Raw genomic sequence first — 19,106 nt, 5'->3', positions numbered from 1 at the left:
AAAACGGGGAATGGAGACAAGGGATGAGAGTGTAATCCTGCCACTGTATAAATCATTGGTGCGGCCACACCTTAAATATTGTGTACAGTTCTGGGCACCGTACTATAAAAAACATATCTTGGAACTTGAAAGGGTTCAGAGGCAAGCTATCAAATTGGAGCTAGAGGCACTGGATTATGGGCCTAATTCAGACCTGATCGCTGGGCAGCAATTTTTGCTGTCCTGCGATCAGATAGTCGCCGCCTACAGGTGGAGTGTATTTTAGCTGTGCAAGTGTGCGAACGCATGTGTTGCAGAGCTGCACAAACTGATTTTGTGCAGGCTCTGCGCAGCCCAGGACTTACTCAGCCACTCTGATCACTTCAGCCTGTCCGGGACCGGATTTGACGTCAGGAACCCTCCCTAAAAACGGTCAGTTGCCTCCCACAAACGCCCTCTTTCTGTCAATCTCCTTGCGAACGCCTGTGCGATTGCTTTTTTTCACACCATCCCGTCGCTATGCACCGATGCCCGGTGCAGTCATCCGACACGCCTGCACATTGCGGTGCATACGCATGCGCAGTTCGGACTTGATCACAGGCTGTGAGAAAACGCAGCCTAGCGATTAGGTCTGAATTGCCCTCTATGAGGAAAGGCTTACTAGGTTAGATATGTTTACACTAAAAAAGATACGACTAAGAGGGGACATCAGATCAGATATAGAAAGGGACAATACAAGGACCTATCAGGTGATTTTTTATTGAAAAATCTCTGCACAGGACACGCGGACACCCTCTGAGATGAGAGGAAAGGAAATGTCATACCTTATGAAGGAAAGGGTTCTTCACAGTAAGGGCAGTAAGGATTTGGAATTCTCTGCCAGAGAAGGTAGTTATGGTGGACTCAGTCAATAAGTTTAAAATTGGATTAGATAAATTCCTAGCTGAAAGAAATATTCAAGGGTACAGCATTTAAAGAAAGTATATTTTAGAAAAAGCATGAATTATAGTTGTTGTTTAGACTATATAAGCATAACTTCATCCAGGTCATATAGTCTCCTATATATTTGCCCAGATCTGTCACTCTGTGACTGTGTGGATAACGCTGAGCGGAGTCAGAGTAAATGAGTCACAGTGTCACAGATGTGAATGCATATAGGAAAAACACACACACACACACAGTATAATGTATATATTTATTTATTTATTATTTATATAGCGCACACATATTCTGCAGCACTTTTACAGAGAATATTTGCCCATTCACATCAGTTCCTGCCCCAGTGGATATATTCCCTATCACATGTACACACAGACACATTCACGCTAGGGTTAATTTTTGTTGGGAGCCAATTAACCTACCAGTATATTTTTGGGATTGTGGGAGGAAACCAAAGTACCAGGAGGAAACCCACGCAAGTACGGGGAGAATATACAAACTCTGCACAGATAAAGCCATGGTGGGAATTGAACCCATGACCTCAGTGCTGTGAGGCAGTAATGCTAACCATTACACCATCCGTTCTGCCCTATATAGGACCTTAGTGCATGTTATGGGTACAGCTGCAATGGTGAAAAGTGGGGACAGAACTTTATAACGCTGGGACAGCTGTCAGCAGGCTCGGACTGGCCCATAGGGGTACAGGGGAAACCACCGGTGGGCCCCACTGCCTAGGTCCCCACCCTCTCAATTATACATTATGAATATGTTACATTATACTGCACATGACTATGGTGTATTTTCTACAGTGCATTGCTGTTATTAATCTGGAACATTATTATGCAGGCACTAGCAGTATTTACTATATATATTATTTATCAAGGGGCCCAGACCAAGCACTAATGGTTATCCAAGCCTCTAAGAATGGGCCCCTGCCACTGCATTTCCCCGGTGGGCCCTTCATGCCCCAGTCCGACACTGGCTGTCAGCTATTATACATATACACAGTATGATGCATATGGCAGGGTATAGGGGCTGCAGAGGAGCACTGGGCGCCTGTATACCCCGGGTATATGTGTGACCTGCAAGAGCTGTTACTTGGCCCAGTGTCCACGGGTCTGCAGACGCCTCAGACTCTCCTCATTCCTCCCCGGCTTTTTTCTGACACTCACTTTTTATTACTATTATTATTATTATTATTATTATTGTTATTATTTTTTTAATCTATTATAATATACCTTCACATTCAATAAAAGTGTGCACACAGGTTTTACATAAATCAGGGTAAATCTGCAGGAGCGACTCATTCCGCTATCTAAAATACACATCAGCAATGAGGACCCGTAGACATACCAATTAATATAAATTAGTGAATTCTGACACAACTAACTGTTCGAGCAACACAGTACTGTAGATCGTCGGCGTTACAGAATGCTACTGTACCATTTACACATCTATCAAAGCGACTGCAGTTCTCTATCTGATTTTCATATGCAGTACAATATTGTGTTGTACATTTATTGTAACCTAACCTCCCTCCCTGTCTACTGTATGAACTGTGCAGGCCCCCAGGGGGGAAGGGGGAAGTGGGATGGGGGTAGGGGGAGGTGCTGGCTAAATACCGTGTTCTGTCATATGAGCGTCCAAGTCCTTTAATGGCCTAAACAAACACCAATGGGAAGGAATCGCTGCTTACAGTACTTTTACACATGAGCTTGCATATCTTCCATGAAGTGGCGTGGGCAAGTTGTGAAGTCTTCAGCCTCCCATGCTGAGAGTCCCGGGTTCGATTCCCAAAGTGCGAGTGTATTTTATTTTTCTGACACTCACTTTATTAGTATAATTTTTTTTAAATCTATTGTAATATACCTTCACATTCAATAGAAGTGTGCACACTTTTAGCCATTACAGCAGAGTACGTTACAAGCTGTTCGTGCTATTTAGTACTCAAATGCAAAATACTGTACAGAGATGCTAAGCACTGTGATTTGGAATCCAGGAACTTAGGGAGGAGTTTTTATCTCTCCACATTATACTTAGAAAGATAATACTTGCCGCTGTATGTTACAAGCTGTTTGTGCTATTTAGTACTCAAATACAAAATACTGTACAGCGATGCTAAGCACTGTGATTTGGAATCCAGGAGCTAAGGGAGGAGTTTTTATCTCTCCACATTATACTTAAAAAGATAATACTTGCCGCTGTACGTTACAAGCTGTTCGTCCTATTTAGTACTCAAATACAAAATACTGTACAGAGATGCTAAGCACTGTGATTCGGCATCCAGGAACTTAGGGAGGAGCTTTTATCTCTCCCCATTATACTTAGAAAGATAACACTTGCTGCTGTGGCCATTACAGCAGAGTACGTTACAAGCTGTTCGTGCTATTTAGTACTCAAATGCAAAATACTGTACAGAGATGCTAAAAACAGTGATTTGGCATCCAGGAACTTAGGGAGGAGATTTTATCTCTCCCCATTATACTTCGAAAGATAACACTTGCCGCTGTATGTTACAAGCTGTTCGTGCTATTTAGTACTCAAATACAAAATACTGTACAGAGATGCTATGCACAGTGATTTGGCATCCAGGAACTTAGGGAGGAGCTTTTATCTCTCCCCATTATACTTAATACTACGGGATTTGGACGCTCACATATCCCTAACATCAATAGACCATACTGTTCCTGTAACACGTTCGTTTGCATCTGTATATGCTGTACTATTTGCATCTGTACTGTATACACTGTTATATATTGTATGACATACTGTAGCATATTGCAGCATAATGAGACGCACCAGTAAAGTAGTTCTTACGCTGTAGTTCAGTATTGTATTTTAATGGAGACCACACGCATGCGCAATGGTGATTTTAAAAAGCGACATCTGGTGGATGATCGCAGGTATTACACTCAAAGGTAATGCCAAACGCTCTGTGCGCCTCCCTACGACTAGGCGCGCCTCCTTGCGCCCAGGCACGCTGCGTATGCCCGATCGCGACTAACGCCTCAGCCAGCCAAGATAACAGAGGCTCCATCTGTATATCACATGGTATGTTCTGTATCCAGCTTAAATGGTGATTGTTGGTTTCTATCTTCTTTATATAGGTTTGTTCTTAAGAACAGTGGTTCCCAAACTTTCATGCATGAACCTAGAATATCAGCATTTTTTCCATGGCACCCCCAGGTCAAAAGTTTCTTATTGAGAAATTTAACAAAAATTATTAAATTGAGAAAATTGTGCTTACTTGTGACCCCGGGTTATTATGTGGTGGTGGACATTATTGCATTTATGTTTGTCAATATATTTTATGATTGGCATAAAGCTGCGAGGTTCAGTCTGCAATCGGGAATTCATGCTTGCGGTAATACCCCAGCTGAATTGGCCGCTGCAATTAGCAAACACGGCTAATTAAATATGCCTGTTGGAGTAATGCAAATAATGTTGCTCTTTTGTATATATGCATGAGAAAAGCATAGATGGCTAAAACCATTGAATAGTGACATGCATTTGCAAGGTACCACAACAACTTTTCAATAGTTCCAATGGATTCACCTGAAAATTGCAAACACGGTACCTTCAGCAATAAACAGTGGCCCTCATTCCGAGTTGATCGCTAGCTGCATTTCGTTTGCAGCGCAGCGATTAGTTCAAAAAGCGGCACTTCTGCGCATGCGTATGGGGCGCAGTGCGCACGCGCGTCGTACTTTCATAAAAGCCAATGCAGTTTCACACAAGGACTAGCGACGCTTTTCAGTCGCACTGCTGACCGCTGAGTGATTGACAGGAAGTGGGCGTTTCTGGGAGGTAACTGACCGTTTTCCGGGAGTGTGCTGAAAAACGCAGGTGTGTCAGATACAAACGCAGGCGTGCCTGGGGAAATGGGGGTGTGGTTGGCCGAACGCAGGGCATGTTTGTGACGTCAAAACAGGAACTAAATAGTCTGAAGTGATCGCAAGGTAGGAGTAGGTCTGCAGCTACTCAGAAACTGCTTGATAAAATTTAGACGCCGTTCTGCGATCCTTTCGGTCGCACTTCTGCTAAGCTAAGATACACTCCCAGAGGGCGGCGGTTTAGCGTTTGCACTGCTGCTAAAAGCAGCTAGCGAGCGAACAACTCGGAATGAGGGCCAGTGTCTCTATAAAGAGTATAATATGTAATTTCCTTCTCCATCCACTAGAGGTCGCTACTTGCTCTTGAACAAGCTCTGAATTTACACTTTGAATTTGCTTTGAATTTACACTTATCTAAAATGGCCAGTATTATATAGTATTATTTTGTAGAAAACATCTATGATCCTGTTTTCGTCCTTATAAATAGACACTTCCTAGAAAGTCTTTACTTCAGTATTTTGTTTCCTCCTGTTACTTGAATTCATGCTGAATTCACTGCTATTGTGTATAATCTGATTTACTCCAGAAATCCACTTTATGTGCCAACACAGTTTATGCCAGAATACTTGCTTTGTGAGCCAGCCCAGCTTACAACCGAGTACATTATCTCTTGCTTAGTATACTGAATCTGTTTGGTATTAGATCTAACAGCGATAAAGAAAAATATGCTGCTGCAGTACTCTGACCCCGGTACACCAGTATGAATGAATAACGGTATCACTCTTCTAAGCATCTAAAAATTCATTTATTATAGAACATTAATTTAAACCTTAACTGTATTAATAATAATAATAATGATAATAATAATAATGATGATAACAACAACAACAACAACATGCATATATAGATTATTTATGTATACTTGGTTATCCGGAGGAGTGCTCAGTGGTAAATAGCTTTCATTTTCAGCATATCCCGTATCTCTGTATATCTCTCTCTCCCTCCCCCCTCTATCATGCATTTCACTCTTCCGCCTATCTCTATCCTTCTTTCTGCTAAGTATCTCTCTTCCTTCCTTCCACTTACCATTTCTTTCATTCCCCATCCCATCTCTGTCCCCCTCTTCCTCCTATTTCTCTCCCCCTCTTTTCCTCCCTTCTTTTTCACTTTCATCTCTCTCTCTTTCTGCCATATCTCTCTCCCTATTTATATAATATTTCTCTCTCTCTCTCTCTCTCTCTCTCTCTCTCTCTCTCTCTCTCTCTCTCTCTCTCCCGTCAGGGGTGTAGCGAGGGTGGCTCCAGTGGAGCGTGAGCTCCGGGTGCCAAAGAAGTTAGAGGGCGCAGATGTGGCACACACTGACTCAGACTCAGAGACTAGGTGGTGAACAGGGCAGGCCAGTGGTGACAGCAAGAGACACTGAAATCCAGCACTTGCCAGAGCTCTGCCCACCCTCTTTATATGTCTCACTGTCTGCTAGTAGCTATGCAGCCGGGTTACTTTTATCCTGCTACACCACTCTCTGCCCTCACTGCTGCAGCACCACTTTCTGCCTTGGCTGCTGCAGACCTCTCTCTGCCCTGGCTGCTACAGCACCACTCTCTGCCCCAGCTGCTGCAACACCTCTCTCTGCCCCAGCTGCTGCAACACCTCTCTCTGCCCCAGCTGTTGCAGCACCCATCTCTGCCCCAGCTGTTGCAGCACCCCTCTCTGCCCCCGCTGCTACAGAACCTCTCTCTACATTGATGCTGCTGCACCTCTCTATGCCCCAGCTGCTGCTGCTACAGCAGCACCTCTCTCTGCATTAGAAGCTGCAACGTAACATGTATAAACAGCTCTTCTATGGTGTAATGCGCATAAGCGTCTCTACTGTGTGGTGTCACGTGATTAATGGAAACTACTGTGCAGTGTAATATTCTGTGGTCACACCCCTTCCCGTTGAAGCCACTACCCTGCTGTAAACTTGGGGGGCGGGTAACTTTCGCCCTGAGTTCACAAGGTCTAGAACTGGCCCTGTCACCAATTAAATATTTTTATTTTCAAATATAACATGCCTCCACAGTGGAAAACGCAGGATTTGCATGGTTTTTTTTTCCCCAGAACTGGGTGGAGCCAATCACGGGGGTGGGGACTGAGGTGACCCAGTATATGCTGGGTCCGTAAAACTAGTGTGTCTGTGTGTGTGTGTGTGTGTGTGTGTATATATATATATATATATATATATATCTACACATATATATACCTTATATACATATACATATATATATATATATATATATATATACTGTATATATATATATACACTGTATATATATATATACACATACATATACATAGCATATTAAACATGCATACATATATATATATATATATATATATACATACAGTACATGTATATATACACATGTATATATATCACATGTGTATGTGTGTGTGTGTTTATATGTATGTATGTATGTATGTATATACATGTGTATATATGTATGCACATGGATATATATGTACTATAATTAAAAGAAAGTAAACTATTATTAAGCACTTACAAGTGCCACCAGGAAGACAGCAGGCTACAGAGGACGCTAGACAGCCATTAATAATACTCATGCAGCAGGTTGGAGAGGGGTTTCTGGGTGCTCGGAAACCCCCCCTGGGTGCGCCACTGCTCCACACGTTGGTCAGGCCCCTAATTCAGTACAGGGGAGGGGGTGCCGAAAAATACCCTTGCTCCGGGCACCATGGCACCTAGCTACACCTCTGTCTCCCGTCTCTTCCTTCATCTCTCTATCTGCCTCCCATTTATCCCTCTTCCTCTCTTCTCTTATTTCCCCCCCTCTTCCTGCCATCTACCTTCCTCTCCTCTCTTCCTCTTTTCTCTACTCTCTCCTCTTCCTTAGATGTTGTTCACTTATTTGTACTTTGCTTATCATTTGTATTTATGTATTTTTGCTAAATGCATATATTTGTTTTCATTGTACAGTGCAGCAGACACTTTATGTCGCCTTGTAAATTAAAATTAATAATAAAAATAGTATTTGTTGATTAATCATGATTATCACAGCAACAAGGTCAACAAGTGCCAGAATTATTCCGTCTTCCTATGAAAATTGTCGGCTACATTGATCTGCTGGCAGCAACCACAAGGATCATTTACTTGGTCTCAGGGGTCAGTTGCTATGGTTCCAGTAGTCTTTGTGTAAAACCCGCAGGATTAGGGTGGGATTTTATTATTAGCCGCATGATAGGGGACAGATTTGCATATTAGACATAGATCACCAGATTACAGTATTCTTTGTGCACACCAGAATTAGGTCTATTTTGCATACTTGTCAGGAGATTGCAGTATTTTTTATACAGATATTGATTGGAGGAGACTACATTGTATAATTAGAAAGAACTGAATAGGCTATTCTATGTACAGTACATAAAAGCTTAGGCCCTCATTCCGAGTTGTTCGCTCGCTAGCTGCTTTTAGCAGCATTGCACACGCTAGGCCGCCGCCCTCTGGGAGTGTATCTTAGCTTAGCAGAATTGCGAACGAAAGATTCGCAGAATTGCTAATAGAAATTTCTTAGCAGTTTCTGAGTAGCTCCAGACTTACTCCTACATTGCGATCAGTTCAGTCGGTTTCGTTCCTGGTTTGACGTCACAAACACACCCAGCGTTTGGCCAGACACTCCCCCATTTCTCCAGCCACTCCCGCGTTTTTCCCTGAAACGCCTGCGTTTTTCCGCACACTCCCAGAAAACGGCCAGTTTCCGCCCAGAAACACCCACTTCCTGTCAATCACACTACGATCACCAGAACGATGAAAACACTTTGTTAGTCCGTAAGTAAAAATAAGAATTTACTTACCGATAATTCTATTTCTCGGAGTCCGTAGTGGATGCTGGGGTTCCTGAAAGGACCATGGGGAATAGCGGCTCCGCAGGAGACAGGGCACAAAAAGTAAAGCTTTACGATCAGGTGGTGTGTACTGGCTCCTCCCCCTATGACCCTCCTCCAAGCCTCAGTTAGGTACTGTGCCCGGACGAGCGTACACAATAAGGAAGGATTTATGAATCCCGGGTAAGACTCATACCAGCCACACCAATCACACTGTACAACCTGTGATCTAAACCCAGTTAACAGTATGATAACAGCGGAGCCTCTGAAAAGATGGCTCACAACAATAATAACCCGATTTTTGTAACTATGTACAAGTAATGCAGATAATCCGCACTTGGGATGGGCGCCCAGCATCCACTACGGACTCCGAGAAATAGAATTATCGGCAAGTAAATTCTTATTTTCTCTATCGTCCTAGTGGATGCTGGGGTTCCTGAAAGGACCATGGGGATTATACCAAAGCTCCCAAACGGGCGGGAGAGTGCGGATGACTCTGCAGCACCGAATGAGAGAACTCCAGGTCCTCCTTAGCCAGGGTATCAAATTTGTAGAATTTTACAAACGTGTTCTCCCCCGACCACGTAGCCGCTCGGCAGAGTTGTAATGCCGAGACCCCTCGGGCAGCCGCCCAAGAAGAACCCACCTTCCTTGTGGAGTGGGCTTTTACCGATTTTGGCTGTGGCAGGCCTGCCACAGAATGTGCAAGCTGAATCGTACTACAAATCCAGCGAGCAATAGTCTGCTTAGACGCAGGAGCGCCCAACTTGTTGGGAGCATATAGTATAAACAGCGAGTCAGATTTCCTGACTCCAGCTGTCCTTGAAATGTATATTTTTAAAGCTCTGACAACGTCCAACAACTTGGAGTCCTCCAAGTCGCTTGTAGCCGCAGGCACTACAATAGGTTGGTTCAGATGAAATGCTGACACCACCTTAGGGAGAAAATGCGGACGAGTCCGCAGTTCTGCCCTGTCCGAATGGAAAATCAGATATGGGCTTTTGTAAGATAAAGCTGCCAGTTCTGACACTCTCCTGGCCGAAGCCAGGGCTAGTAGCATGGTCACTTTCCATGTGAGATATTTCAAATCCACAGTTTTTAGTGGTTCAAACCAATGAGATTTGAGAAAGTCCAAAACAACATTGAGATCCCACGGTGCCACTGGAGGCACCACAGGGGGCTGTATATGCAGCACTCCCTTAACAAAAGTCTGGACTTCAGGAACTGAAGCCAATTCTTTTTGGAAGAAAATCGACAGGGCCGAAATTTGAACCTTAATAGATCCCAATTTGAGACCCATAGACAATCCTGATTGCAGGAAATGTAGGAATCGACCCAGTTGAAATTCCTCCGTCGGAGCACTCCGATCCTCGCACCACGCAACATATTTTCGCCAAATGCGGTGATAATGTTGCGCGGTTACTTCCTTCCTTGCTTTAATCAAAGTAGGAATGACTTCTTCCGGCATGCCTTTTTCCTTTAGGATCCGGCGTTCAACCGCCATGCCGTCAAACGCAGCCGCGGTAAGTCTTGAAACAGACAGGGACCCTGCTGAAGCAAGTCCCTTCTCAGAGGTAGAGGCCACGGATCTTCCGTGATCATCTCTTGAAGTTCCGGGTACCAAGTCCTTCTTGGCCAATCCGGAACCACTAGTATCGTTCTTACGCCTCTTTGCCGTATAATTCTCAATACTTTTGGTATGAGAGGCAGAGGAGGAAACACATACACCGACTGGTACACCCAAGGCGTTACCAGCGCGTCCACAGCTATTGCCTGCGGATCTCTTGACCTGGTGCAATACCTGTCCAGTTTTTTGTTGAGGCGAGACGCCATCATGTCCACCATTGGTCTTTCCCAACGGGTTACCAGCATGTGGAAAACTTCTGGATGAAGTCCCCACTCTCCCGGGTGAAGGTCGTGTCTGCTGAGGAAGTCTGCTTCCCAGTTGTCCACTCCCGGGATGAACACTGCTGACATTGCTATCACATGATTCTCTGCCCAGCGAAGAATCCTTGCAGCTTCTGCCATTGCACTCCTGCTTCTTGTGCCGCCCTGTCTGTTCACATGGGCGACTGCCGTGATGTTGTCCGACTGGATCAACACCGGTTTTCCTTGAAGCAGAGGTTCTGCCTGGCTTAGAGCATTGTAGATTGCTCTTAGTTCCAGAATGTTTATGTGAAGAGACGTTTCCAGGCTCGACCACACGCCCTGGAAGTTTCTTCCTTGTGTGACTGCTCCCCAGCCTCTCAGGCTGGCGTCCGTGGTCACCAGGATCCAATCCTGTATGCCGAATCTGCGGCCCTCCAATAGATGAGCACTCTGCAACCACCACAGAAGAGATACCCTTGTCCTTGGAGACAGGGTTATCCGCTGGTGCATCTGAAGATGCGACCCTGACCATTTGTCCAACAGATCCCTCTGGAAAATTCTTGCGTGGAATCTGCCGAATGGAATTGCTTCGTAAGAAGCCACCATTTTTCCCAGGACTCTTGTGCATTGATGTACAGACACCTTTCCTGGTTTTAGGAGGTTCCTGACAAGCTCGGATAACTCCTTGGCTTTTTCCTCCGGGAGAAAAACCTTTTTCTGAACCGTGTCCAGAATCATCCCTAGGAACAGCAGACGTGTTGTCGGAATTAACTGGGATTTTGGAATATTCAGAATCCACCCGTGCTGTTTTAGCACTTCTTGAGACAGTGCTAATCCCATCTCTAGCTGTTCTCTGGACCTTGCCCTTATTAGGAGATCGTCCAAGTATGGGATAATTAATACGCCTTTTCTTCGAAGAAGAATCATCATCTCGGCCATTACCTTGGTAAAGACCCGAGGTGCCGTGGACAATCCGAACGGCAGCGTCTGAAACTGATAGTGACAGTTCTGTACGATGAACCTGAGGTACCCCTGGTGTGAGGGGTAAATTGGAAACGTGGAGATACGCATCCTTGATGTCCAAGGATACCATAAAATCCCCTTCTTCCAGGTTCGCTATCACTGCTCTGAGTGACTCCATCTTGAACTTGAACTTCTTTATGTACAGGTTCAAGGATTTCAGATTTAGAATAGGTCTTACCGAGCCATCCGGCTTCGGTACCACAAATAGAGTGGAATAATACCCCTTTCCTTGTTGTAAAAGGGGTACCTTGACTATCACCTGCTGAGAGTACAGCTTGTGAATGGCTTCCAAGACCGTCACCCTGTCGGAGGGGGACGTTGGTAAAGCAGACTTCAGGAAACGGCGAGGTGGATCCGTCTCTAGTTCCAACCTGTACCCCTGAGATATTATCTGCAGGATCCAGGGATCTACCTGCGAGTGAGCCCACTGCGCGCTGAAATTCTTGAGACGACCCCCCACCGCCCCCGAGTCCGCTTGAGAAGCCCCAGCGTCATGCTGAGGCTTTTGTAGAAGCGGGGGAGCGCTTCTGTTCCTGGGAAGGAGCTGCCTGTTGCTGTCTCTTCCCCCTTCCTCTGCCTCGTGGCAGATATGAATATCCCTTTGCTCTCTTGTTTTTAAAGGAACGAAAGGGCTGCGGTTGAAAAGTCGGTGTCTTTTTCTGTTGGGGAGTGACTTGAGGTAAAAAGGTGGATTTCCCGGCTGTAGCCGTGGCCACCAAATCCGATAGACCGACACCAAATAACTCCTCCCCTTTATACGGCAAAACTTCCATATGCCGTTTTGAGTCCGCATCGCCTGACCACTGTCGCGTCCATAAACTTCTTCTGGCCGAAATGGACATAGCACTTACCCGTGATGCCAGTGTGCAGATATCCCTCTGTGCATCACGCATATAAAGAAATGCATCCTTTATTTGCTCTAAAGACAGTAAAACATTGTCCCTATCCAGGGTATCAATATTTTCAATCAGGGACTCTGACCAAGCTACCCCAGCACTGCACATCCAGGCTGTCGCTATAGCTGGTCGTAGTATAACACCTGTATGTGTGTATATACTTTTTTGGATATTTTCCATCCTCCTATCTGCTGGATCTTTAAGTGCGGCCGTCTCAGGAGAGGGTAACGCCACTTGTTTTGATAAGCGTGTGAGCGCCTTGTCCACCCTAGGAGGTGTTTCCCAGCGCGCCCTAACCTCTGGCGGGAAAGGGTATAAAGCCAATAACTTCTTTGAAATTAGCATTTTTTTATCGGGGGCAACCCACGCTTCATCACACACCTCATTTAATTCATCTGATTCAGGAAAAACTATAGGTAGTTTTTTCACACCCCACATGATACCCTGTTTTGTGGTACCTGTAGTATCAGCAATATGTAACGCCTCCTTCATTGCCAAAATCATATAACGTGTGGCCCTACTAGAAAATACGGTTGATTCGTCACCGTCGCCACTGGAATCAGTGCCTGTGTCTGGGTCTGTGTCGACCGACTGAGGCAAAGGGCGTTTTACAGCCCCTGACGGTGTTTGAGGCGCCTGGACAGGCACTAATTGATTGTCCGGCCGTCTCATGTCGTCAAACGACTGCTTTAGCGTGTTGACACTATCCCGTAATTCCATAAATAAAGGCATCCATTCTGGTGTCGACCCCCTAGGAGGTGACATCCCCATATTTGGCAATTGCTCCGCCTCCACACCAATATCGTCCTCATACATGTCGACACACACGTACCGACACACAGCAGACACACAGGGAATGCTCTTAACGAAGACAGGACCCCACTAGCCCTTTGGGGAGACAGAGGGAGAGTTTGCCAGCACACACCAAAAGCGCTATATATGACAGGGATAGCCTTATAATAAGTGCTCCCTGTATAGCTGCTTTAATAATATAGTTTTGCCACAATTTTGCCCCCCCTCTCTTGTTTTACCCTGTTTCTGTAGTGCAGTGCAGGGGAGAGCCTGGGAGCCTTCCTGACCAGCGGAGCTGTGTGAGGAAAATGGCGCTGTGTGCTGAGGAGATAGGCCCCGCCCCTTTTTCGGCGGGCTCGTCTCCCGCTCTTTAGTGGATTCTGGCAGGGGTTAAATATCTCCATATAGCCCCCGGAGGCTATATGTGAGGTATTTTTAGCCAAAAAAGGTTTTCATTTGCCTCCCAGGGCGCCCCCCTCCCAGCGCCCTGCACCCTCAGTGACTGCCGTGTGAAGTGTGCTGAGAGGAAAATGGCGCACAGCTGCAGTGCTGTGCGCTACCTTAAGAAGACTGAGGAGTCTTCTGCCGCCGATTCTGGACCTCTTCTCGTTTCAGCATCTGCAAGGGGGCCGGCGGCGAGGCTCCGGTGACCATCCAGGCTGTACCTGTGATCGTCCCTCTGGAGCTAATGTCCAGTAGCCAAGAAGCCAATCCATCCTGCACGCAGGTGAGTTCACTTCTTCTCCCCTAAGTCCCTCGTTGCAGTGATCCTGTTGCCAGCAGGACTCACTGTAAAATAAAAAACCTAAGCTAAACTTTTCTAAGCAGCTCTTTAGGAGAGCCACCTAGATTGCACCCTTCTCGGCCGGGCACAAAAATCTAACTGAGGCTTGGAGGAGGGTCATAGGGGGAGGAGCCAGTACACACCACCTGATCGTAAAGCTTTACTTTTTGTGCCCTGTCTCCTGCGGAGCCGCTATTCCCCATGGTCCTTTCAGGAACCCCAGCATCCACTAGGACGATAGAGAAATACCAAACTTTTGTGCTAAGTTACTTGGCGCAGGCGCACTGCGAACATTGCGCATGCGCAGTTTGCGTCTAATCGCTCCATAGCGGAAAAAAATAACGAGCGAACAACTCGGAATGACCCCCTTAGTACTTTCCCAGTAACACCTGTGTCATCTTCCAGGGACAGCGGAATGACTGGCGAGATCCTAGTCAATGGAAAGCTGAGAGAACTCCGGACGTTCCGAAAGATGTCATGTTATATCATGCAGGATGACATGTTACTGCCGCATCTGACTGTTAAGGAGGCCATGATGGTGAGACAATGGCCATCTGATTAATTCCGCAACCTGTGAATAGAAATGGAAAATGAATGCACAGCAATGATAGAGAATTTATTCAGCTGAGAGTAGAGATGTGCGTTGAACTTGACCACAGTGTTTTGGTTTTGGATTTGGATTCAACTTCAGGGTATGGTTTTGCTTCACCACCCTCAAGTGTTTTTTTTCCGGATTTGGTAAAAAAATCTATAAAAAATCAATAATCACTGATAATAAAGAAATAAAAATCAGTAAAAACAGTTACAATTCTGTCATTTTTTCAATCCAAAACCCCAAATTTGTATTTAAAATCTGAATTCTGAACTGCGGGAAGATCCGAACCGGGTCTCAGTTTGGATCAGATGTCCTCGGGTGTTGTGGACTGGGTTGTGGTTCAGTTCAGATCCACAAAATTTGTGTGGATTCGGATTTCTGGAGAACCGAACCTCTCTAGCTGAGAGTCTACTACCAAACCAAAAATGTAAGGAATAGCAGTGTGATAAAACCAGTGGTAAAGTATAAACAGGAGACATATTTGCCCCAGATTTCTGACCTATATGATTTAAAAGTCCAGAACAATGTCTGTGATTGCAAAACAGACTAGATAGATGTTTGGGCTCTAGTAAAAGCCAGTTATGGGTTCCTGGGGTTATGGGTGGAACAAGAGGATGAGCTCCATCCATTAGGTCCATTTTGGGTCTTCAGGTCTTCCGCCTAAAAAAACATGCTATAGTATCTGCACCTGTAAGAGGCTGATATAAGGTGTGGCAGGGCTCTACTCAGGGTCTCACTACCTGGGTAAACAGGCAGCAGGCTTGTTAAGAGACACTGTGTTTTACGGACTGTGAGTACTGTGCATATGCCGATGTTTGTGTTAGTGGCATTAGGTTCTACCATCTTTTGAGAGAGGGAACCTTTTTGTTAGAGCCCTAGTATAAGTTTTCTGTATTGCACAATAACTCAATGCTATGGCTGTATTACATGAAAACCCTGGACTGGTGTGCTGTTTCCTGGCTGCTGTGCTACAGATGTGTCCTTATGCATCTAGCCTCAATACGCCATGCTGCACAAGATACCTGGCACAAGTGTGCTGTGTTGAGCGGTGTAGAGTAGCAACTTTTTCTTTACACTTTGCACTGCAGAGGCCACAAAACACCACTTAATCTGTACCAGAGACACTGGGCATAGCATTTTTGTCAAGGGGCTGTATGTATGTAGTTTAAAGAGAATATACTACACAATGATCTTGTATTATATATTATGATTCATAAGGCAGTTTACAGCAAATTGGGGGCTTGAACTGTATAGAAATGCTGTCTTCTTCCTCTTCCTTTTCTTCTTCTTCTTCGTCTTCTTCCTCTTCTTCTTCCTCTTCTTTTTCTTCCTCCTCCTCTTCTTATTCTTCCTCCTCATTATGAGCAGAGGTGGAATTAGTGATTACGGGTTCACAGACTCAGATTTTGCACCTGGCCCTAAGATTTTTATGTGTATTGGAGACAATGAGCCTGATTCCCAGTAAGATGCAATGCTATATTCATACAAAGAGTAAATGATGTTTTTCAACTGCACATGCCTCTAAATAGCTATGATGTCACACAGTGCGTGCAACCCAGTGCAAAGTCCAGTTCCGATTGAGGCGCACAGTCTCAGAAATGTATTGGCCGGTGACTGGGAGATGGCTGCTCAGACACACAGAGACGCACCATTATATGTGCGTGGTATGGGAGTGTCACGGGCGTGTCGCAGAAGTGGTTGCTAAATCATCTAAGACGCACCAAGCGGGATTGTTACATCTAAAGATGCGTCAAGCGGGTGCCCCAGTACTGGCACAGTCAGAAGGACACTAATACACCAGGGTAAGGGCTTTTACTAGCAGTACCGTGGGACTTAGAATTAGCCGCAATGTGTTATAGGTGGAGACCAAGAGATGAGCCACACAATATTTCAGTGTCAGAGCATATTACATTTATAGTCCATCCGCAGTTAGCACTTTGTTATTTACTGTATTGATCTTTAAGCTTATTTCTGTCACTTAGGTTTCCACAAACTTGAAACTCAATGAGAAGATGGATCTTAAAAGAAAGCTGGTGAGTAAAGTGATTTACTGATTTGTACCACCAAGGTTCTGGTTGTATGTTCTCCCCATGTGTGTGTTTGTGTGTGCGTGTGCGCGCACACGTGATAGAGAATATAGTCTGTAAATTCCACTTGGAAGGGACTGATGTGAATGGCCAAGTGTTATCTGCAACGAATATGTGTGCGCTATATAAATGAGTTGGGTACGAAATTCCAGCATTTGAAATCCCAATGGCCAGGATGCCGACAGCAGCATCCTGGTGGACAAAATCCCGACAGTATAGTAACCCTACCCCTAATATACCTCTCTTGAAGCCTTGGCCTAAATGCTCTCAATCTGACCCTAACCACCCTGTGTCCCCCCCCCCTCCCCCGTCCCCCACCCCCAGCAGCCTAACCCTCCCCCTAGTGCCTAGCTCTAACCCCTGTACTTACCTTTGGGATCCTTCGGGATCCATCGAGATTCCGACCATCAGGAGGATCCTGCTGTCACTATTCTGAACTGTTGGGATCTCAGCCGCATCTCATATAGAATAATTGTTACTAACAGGTAATAATAGTCTTCTTGTTACATGTGCTAATACTCTTTTTATTAGGTGAATGAAATTTTGACAGCACTGGGCCTTCTTGAATGCTCTGGGACTCGTACCATGTGCCTTTCTGGGGGCCAGCGCAAACGGTTGGCTATCGCCTTGGAATTGGTCAATAATCCACCTGTCATGTTCTTTGATGAACCTACCAGGTAGGATAAAATAGCCCTTTGTGCTACTATAATGTGATATCAGCCATCATGTTCTAGCAACTTTTTCTTCTCTACAGTAATCAGCTATATTGCACAATTAACACTTTAGTTGCTGTGCATTGTCTACTTTGCTTTTAAATTCCGTTTCACTGTTTCCTCTCCCCACCAAAGCACCAATGGTAACAGGTTATTGGGTAAATGTATTACCCGTCGTTATGGGCGAGAAGCGGCAACAGCACACGTTATGTGCGCTATACTGCTTCTCCCTCATGTATGATGGCAGCGGTGCCGGCTCAGTTACAGCTATGCGACCCTGTTCATATCTAAAAGATAGCAGGCCAATATGCGCGGGCAATGTATGAATGGTCAGCGATTTCGACAACTGCACGGCAGATGCCCATACACACAGCAGGGACAGAGCTATCCCTGGCTGTGGTGGGTGCCGGCCCCGGACTGCGCTGGGGATCTCACGTGAGTAGTGAGATCCCGCGCATGCGCACAGGAGCTGACCGGGAAGGAGACACAGCGCGACAGCACTGAGCTGAAGCGCTGTGTGCTCGGGGGACATCGCCGGAGAGGAGAGCTTTCGCTTCCCTACTTCGGCAGGCAAGATGTTCTTACATTTTGCCGATGTCCCATCCTGCTTTATCTCAGGGTTATAACAGCTGTACAGCTGTATAGTCTTACAGGGGTTTTCCCTCCTGTTACTGCTACACGTTTACTTGCTGGTAACCTTGCTGCTGCTGGCATACTTCCCCTTAAAGTATAGTAATTTCCTATTCCATGTAGAGGGGCTCACTCCATCTGGCCACAGAATTCCATCTTTCCTGGACAGTCAGGTTGCCTGATTGTATGGGGATGCTTTACAAGGGGGCTTCCAACTGGTGTGACATCCTGCCCTCCTGCAGACAGAAGGAACTCATTTTGCCGGCTGCCAGGATACTGACGCATGAATCCCGACACCCAGTGAAAAACCGGTGGCTGGAATACCCACTAGGGTGGTGGTCCATGTCACCACCCGAGGTAAAGCGTGGCGAGCGCAGGGAGGATACACGCTGCGCTCTCCGTCGGTATTCCAGCTGTCTGGATCCCGGCGTCGGTCTCCTGACCGCCGAGATCCCGACAGCCGGGATATCATACTGATTCCCTGCAGACAATACCACTGAAGCCGCACTGACAGATTGCAGGCTCACCCCTTCCAGTATAGGGCTGTAATCCTCCTTCCAGTATGAGGCTCCTCCGGGTCACACAGTTACAGAGACAGTCATCTCTTGCCTTGTTACTGCATTAGGCTCTCTGGTACAGCCTCTCTCACCCTCTGGTGTGCTTTTACACCAGATCCACGCTCTTTTATTGTAATAACTTTGGTGTGGGGCCCTGTTTGTAGGTTGCTTTTCCCTCTCACTTAATTTTCAAACTGTTTGTGGCTTTTAGCCACGTAGCCATCCCGAGCTCTGGGTGTACCAGCTACTCCTACACATAGGGGTCAATTTACTAAGCCTTGTAGAGAAATAAAGTGGAGAGAGATTTAGGGGTCTATTCATGAAGCAGTGAAAAGGGGTGGAGAAGTGAGCCAGTGGAGAAGTTGCCCATGGCAACCAATCAGCATTGAAGTAACATTTATAATTTGTATATATATATAATGCTCACTTCTCCACTCTTCTCTGCTTAATGAATAGACCCCAAAGTACCAACCAACCAGTTCCTAACCGTCATTTTTCATACACAGCCTGTATAATGGCAGTTAGCA

At 45.7% G+C, this 19,106-nt stretch overlaps 1 protein-coding gene across 2 annotated transcripts in view; it reads left to right on the top strand.

Annotated features, from left to right (window-relative positions):
- The window catches only part of ABCG4 (ATP binding cassette subfamily G member 4), a 231,693-nt gene that overhangs the window by 187,713 nt on the left and 24,874 nt on the right, over window positions 1-19,106 (top strand). For both annotated transcript variants that reach the window (XM_063942607.1, XM_063942608.1), the window contains 3 exons: window positions 14,403-14,535; window positions 16,575-16,625; window positions 17,211-17,356. In XM_063942607.1, coding sequence (XP_063798677.1) covers window positions 14,403-14,535; window positions 16,575-16,625; window positions 17,211-17,356 — 330 coding nt within the window. The remainder of the gene's footprint in view (window positions 1-14,402; window positions 14,536-16,574; window positions 16,626-17,210; window positions 17,357-19,106) is intronic.

Source organism: Pseudophryne corroboree, chromosome 10 (genome assembly GCF_028390025.1).
Source record: "Pseudophryne corroboree isolate aPseCor3 chromosome 10, aPseCor3.hap2, whole genome shotgun sequence".
NCBI lineage: Eukaryota > Metazoa > Chordata > Amphibia > Anura > Myobatrachidae > Pseudophryne > Pseudophryne corroboree.
This window is presented reverse-complemented; position numbering and strand designations above follow the sequence as displayed.